Consider the following 6119-nt stretch of genomic DNA (forward strand, 5'->3'; position numbering starts at 1 on the left):
TAAGGAGCATTAGAAAACATGAAGAAAAAGGAGACCTTTAAATTTCAACAGCAACATTTCCAACATAGGCAAGTAATTTCTCTTTCTTTCAAAGGGCATTATTCACAGCCAGCTCTCAAGGTTAATAGATAATGGTAATGGAAGTACTTCAATTATAAACAAGCCCCAAATTTTATTTGGAGGCAAGCATTTCAACCTCGTCCCTTGTGTGACCTTTCCCCCAATTGCTCTTCGCGACTTTTCTAAAATTTTATCTCTTGGTCCTTCCCTTGAACACATTTCTGGGAAATGGAATATAATTAATAAATGATCAAAAGACTGAAAAAAGAGAAATCAGAGGCCAAAAGAATCCCAAACTTGGATAACCTGTGCCTGGAATAATGGCAAGTTGGCCCTGTAATAACTTCCAGATGAATCATGACATTTTCCAACACCAGCAGTAAAGTATGTCATTCTATTTGTCTCCCACTTCTTCCATCCAGAATCACTGATCTCCGCTGGGGTTGGTAAAAACAGCTGGTTGAAGTCTCTAGTCTCTGGCCATTCTTAGGGATGGTCATTTTATTTCTAAGTGTAACCCCTTCTGGTGTGACCCAGGTGTTTTCTGCCAACTCCCCACAAAGAAGACCGGGGGAAACTGTCTGGATGGGACTTCTGATAGGGGACAGTAAGACCCTGGAATCTGTCCCTGCAGATGAGGGGGGTGGGTGGTCCATAATAGGGAAGGGAGGACTGAATAAGATTAGGCTCTGAGGTCTTCCTGGCCTTGACCTGTGGAAAGACTTAGAACCCCCAGATGGTCGCTCTATTTTTGAAGACAGAAGGTTGTCCCCAGATGGCTCCGTCTCTGATGTTCGCTTTCTGCATTGCACTATTGCGTCCTGGGTGGAGATATTAGACAAGTCTGGTTCTGGAGCAAGGGTAGATCCTTCACACATGCAGGGTGCAATAGTATCCAATGGTGAAGACTGAACTCCTGTATCTGGATTTGGTTTCTCTCCCTTTAGGCTTTCCAAAGAGGAGGAGGAATCATCTTTGGCAGGTTTCAGAGTGGTCCCACCAGTTAAGCTGGGCTCTTCTTGACTCTTCCCCAGAGGCTGAACCCCAGCCTCCCCTAATCGCTGAGAGGGCAGGGGCTGTGGGATCTGCGTGTACTGAATCTTGGGTGGGATGACCGGGACTGCCCTGGCCTGGCACATTTTGACCATGAAGGAGGTTCTCACTGCTGACACACTCACAGGAGCTGAGTTGCGTCGGCCTGTTAGAGCATGAGCAACAATGTCCAGGTCCTGGGGCTCTTGGGAGTGAACCCTCCAAGGGTCTGCTTTACAGTGGGATGTGGTCATCCATGTGGCCTTTGAGTCTCCCAGCTCTGACAGCTGCATTCTAGGTGAACTGAATGAGGTCACGTTCTCAAACCGGAACAGGTCTGCGATGGGAATCGCAGAATCCAAGTTGAGTGATGATGGTCTATTTTTCCCTTTGGGGGGCACACACTCAGTGCTCTTGGGCTGTAACTTTGGGGAATACTCTTCAGGTGGGGTGCCATCTTGCACACTAGGTGAACTTTTCTTGATGCTTTCTGGTCCAGGAATATTGCCTTGCTCAATCTGCAGATTGTCTTGTCCCAAGTGTGTTGGCGGCTTTTTTCCCTCTGCTAGACTGATGGGGCCAGTTTCTGCTGATTTGGCCTGCACATTATCTAGTCCTTTTGGGCTGGGAAGGGCCTCTGCCTCTTTCAGGCCAGAGAACTCCCTAAAGGACCTCAGAGCTTTCTCCTCCCATTCAGTTACCCCTCTCCTGGAGGCCAGAGGCTGCAGAGGATCAGAATTTCTCTCTAGATTCACACAGCTGCTGGAGGAGGGCCCCTCCAGGGTCCACTGGCTCCACTGACTCTGATCTGTGGTTTTGCTGTCTAGAGAATGGCTCTGGCGAAGACTGGGTCTCTGGGAAAGCCTCTTCTCCAACCGGTGGCTCTGGGGGCCCTGCACCTGGAGCCCTTGTACGTCTTTCAGGGTGGGGGAGTGTAAGGGACTAGTCACCCACTGGGGCTCTTCCCAGGGCTCTACCATTTCCAGGCCATGCTGGGCAACGTCTGTCACAGCGTCATCTTCATCACAGTCTGAGGGCTCCTGTACAGAATGGGCTACATCCCCCTCTTCTTGCAGAGCCATCTCTACCTCCTTTGCTGTACTTTGAAGACCAGGGTCTTTTACCTGGCGGGCAGCATTCTTTGGATTTTGCTTTTCACTCTGTCCCGAGATGGTGGCGGTGGTGGTGGCTCCATCTCCCTGACAAAAGCTTGGGGTGGCAGGGCTGTCTTTGGACTTCAGCTGGTCTAAATAGGGATTTGTCCTCAAATTTCTGGTTGGTTCTTCTCTCCCAGGGTCAACCCCTTTCGGCAAAAGGGTTGGAGGAGTTTCCTCGAAAGGAGTTGGTGGGGGTGGAGCAGGCGGGAGGGGAGGAGACAGCTTCCCGGAGCCTCCCACCTCTACTCTTGCTCCGGAAGAAGCAACTGTTTCCAGGGGAGCAAGGTTGGTGGGGTCTGGGCATGGGCCCTTCTCAGGTTCTCCCTTATGGAGGCTGCTGGTTGGCTCCGGATTCTCTCTACTGGCTGGAGATGAAGCCGCCTGCGTGCTCTGATTGGACCGCTCCTCCAGAGGGGTTGAGGCTGGACCAGAGCCAGGGGACAGGCTCTCAGGAGGTTCATTGGAAGCCAAAGGTCCTGGACTGGACTCAAGGCTGAGCTGAGTTGGGTTGATCTTGGGAGGTGGTGGTGGCAAAGTAGACAGTTCCTCCTCAGATTCAATGATTTTCAGCTCTTGTTGAATCTCCGGCCAGATCAGGGCATTGGCTAGATCATCTTCATCCTGAAAAACACGAAAAAATGGATTATTTTAGAACCAAGGTCTCATCACTGACATCCACACTGTTTCCCACTGAGAGTGAAGGGGCAGTGCCAGGCTGTGAGACTCAGCAAATAAAGGATACATCATTAGTCATAACTACAGATATTGAGTGTCTTACAGAAAGATATATCAGTTGCCATGGAGTTGATTCTGACCTATGGTGAACTCCTATGTATCAGAGTAGAATTGTATTTCATAGAGGTTCAATAGCGAATTTTTCAGAGGTAGATGCCAGGCCATTCTTCCAAGGCACTTCTAGTTGACCCAGACCTCCAACCTTTTGGTTAGCATTTGAACGTTTGCACCATTCAGGGACTCCAAGTGCTTACTATGTGCCATAACATATTTTCAATGCATTTTCCTGTTTCACGTTCACAACGCGGGAAATACTACTATAACTTTGTTCAAATGGATTACGCAATTTACCTAACTCACGCAGAAACAGACCAGGAATAAAGCCCACAGCTTTTTCTACATCAGGACATAAGCACTTAATCCCTGCACACTATTACTTCATAAAACAAGCAAAAACTCTGGTCTCCTTTAACTTCAGATCTACCTGAAGCCACACAAGGATGGGATTCTCCTAGTAGATGAAAATGTTATTAACTCTTGCCCTAAGATTGGCTTTCCAATATTAAGGAGCTCTGGTAGCATAGTGGTTATGAGTTGGGCTGCTAACCTCAAGGTTAGCAGTTTGAAACTACCAGTGGTTCCATGGGAGAAAGATGATGAAGCTTTCTGCTCCCGTACAGATTTACAACCTCAGAAACCCTATACAGGGTCGCTATGAGTCAGAACTGACCCCACAGCATACCACCACCACCATATATATTATCAAAGACATACATATTTCACATGGAAAAAAAATTAAATACATACAAAAAAACAAAGGAGAATATAAAAACAGCAAAGAATTATCTGTGGGTACTAGGAATATAATATGAGGGGGGCCTCAAAAAGTTCATGAAAAAATTGATTTTTTTCCACAAGCTTTTAAAGCCTCTTCATATACTTTGTAAAGGAATCCTGGTGTGGTGCTGTAGCAGATAAGCACTGGACTGCTAACAGCAAGGAATATGGTTCAAATCTGCCAGTCACTCCTTAGAAACCCTGTATAGGGGTTGCTATGAGTTGAACAGACTCAAGGGCCTTAGCAACAACAACACAACGACATATATGTTGTACCCACAGATAAACACTGCTAACATGACAGGGTTTTCTTTTCTGCGGCTGGTGAGTCATCTCCCTTTCTCCATCTTGTTTTCTTTGTGCCCCCACTCTGGTCCCTAATCTAGCTACTTTTCTTCTTCTGGACTCCTTCCTTTTCCAACACAAAATCCAAAGTTGCTGATAGGAAATGGATGGAGTGAGGCCTGGTCTGGAGCAGGGATCCCCATTTCAGCTTCTGTTATTTCCTGTCTCAAGGTCTAATCTCTCCGGGGAAGCATTTCCAACCTGTGGGGGTGAGGGCTTTCCTGAGAAGTCTGTCCTGCACTAACTTCTCACTACCACTCACCTGGCTCTGATCTCATGCTGCTTCATACTACAGTTACTTTAGGCTTGTCCGGATGGAAGACGGACCCTGTCTTATATGTACTGTGAGCTCTGTGAGGTCAAGAATTGTGTTTTATTCATCTTTGATTCTTCAGGGTGATTCAAATTGTGCCTTTTATACAGGTAAGTAGTTGCACAAGAAAGGGTCTGTTGCACTGAAACGGATTGTTTTCTTATGAAGTAATCCAGGAGTAGGATTGCTTCGTTAAAAGGCAAGGCTATTTTTGAGAATCGATTCTACCATACAGTATTTATTTATGTACAGTTCTACTTGGCTTATACCCTTCCTCAGGGCAGGGACAATCTTTTACATATCTGTTTATTTGCTTCAGCACCTACGTTTATTGATCTCATACTAATATGTCCATAGAGATGGTCAATCTAGAATGATCTTTTAAAGACAAAATTCTGAGTATATTAGATGCTTTCCCTTTGGTCTTTATGTTAAGTCTCAAATTCCTTCCATCCATTCCTGCCTAACGTGACTCCTACTTCCCTGAGCCTCACTTTTTCCAGGACAGGTGTCCTGGATTTGCTCTTGTTCTTTGACTGTTTCATGCTCTTTCTAACCTCAGATTCACAACACATGTTCTGTCTCTGTCTAAAGGGCTCCCCCTTCCAACCCCACTTCTTACCCTTTTCTCCTGGCTAATTTCTCAACTTAGATATTTATTTTCCAGAGAAGACCTCCTTTACCCTGTGACAGGGCTAGGTCCTCCTTAATTATGCGCCCACAGCACTCCATACTTCCAGAATCCACAAAAACCAAACCAGACTGTTGGGACAAGATGGTGACGTCAGCAGACGTGCTGAACAGAACCTCTGCAACGAAGACGTGGAGACCCAGGAAAACAGAAATGGGTGGTGATCCTGGAACGCTGAGCTTCAGAGAGAGGGGTCAAGTTATGACTAGAAGAGGAAGATGAACCATGAGCAGCAAAAAAGGAAAACACAAACAGGTGAGCGGCTCGTCAACTGGCCTGGAACAGTACGGCCATCTTGAGCTTTTTCAGGCAACTCTGGATACAGTAGTCTAGAGGCACAGGATGCGACTAGTGGTTGGTGGAAAGGGGGGTGATTCTCCTTTGTTCCCTGCACTTTCACCAGCCCAGGGGCCTGTGGCATCCCTTCCTGCACAGCCTCTACTCTGCTTAGAGTTGGCAGCTGGACATAGCACTCCGAATCTGGAGGTAGGTGAACCCACCCTTAATTATGCTAACAAACACTGAACAGAGACCTGTCTTCACATTTCCATTTTCTATCATACCCACCAGGAGACAGGTGGTGAGGGCCTGAAAACACACCAACATACAATCATCAATTAAATATAAATACAACCTACACCTATGGAAGCAGTAGCTCAAAAGAGGGAACAAGTCCTTACAGCAAGAATCGTTCCCACCCCCTCCACACACAGAGTAGACAGGGATGGGCAACTTGGACATTGGCTACCCAAAATGGGGGGTGAGTGGCTACAAAGGCAAGAAGTGACTGGCTTACAAGCTTTCAAGAGGGAACCTAGACCCAGAGGACCTGGAGAAAGGTAGAATCTCCAGTGAGTAGTATTCAATCTGACTAGGCGGGGCTGATGCAATGAAATGCAGACGGGTCTCTTGTGATACAATAGTGAATAATTGTTATCAGGACTGACTG

The 6119-nt window shown here is 46.8% G+C and overlaps 1 protein-coding gene across 1 annotated transcript in view; it reads right to left on the reverse strand.

The window, feature by feature from the left end:
• Window positions 1-449: 449 nt before the first annotated feature.
• ARHGAP31 (Rho GTPase activating protein 31) overlaps window positions 450-6119 on the reverse strand; it is a 150202-nt gene continuing 144532 nt past the window's right edge. Inside the window, exon 12 of the mRNA XM_006864156.1 lies at window positions 450-2870. Coding sequence (XP_006864218.1) covers window positions 450-2870 — 2421 coding nt within the window. The remainder of the gene's footprint in view (window positions 2871-6119) is intronic.

This window comes from Chrysochloris asiatica, unplaced genomic scaffold (genome assembly GCF_000296735.1).
Source record: "Chrysochloris asiatica unplaced genomic scaffold, ChrAsi1.0 scaffold00061, whole genome shotgun sequence".
NCBI lineage: Eukaryota > Metazoa > Chordata > Mammalia > Afrosoricida > Chrysochloridae > Chrysochloris > Chrysochloris asiatica.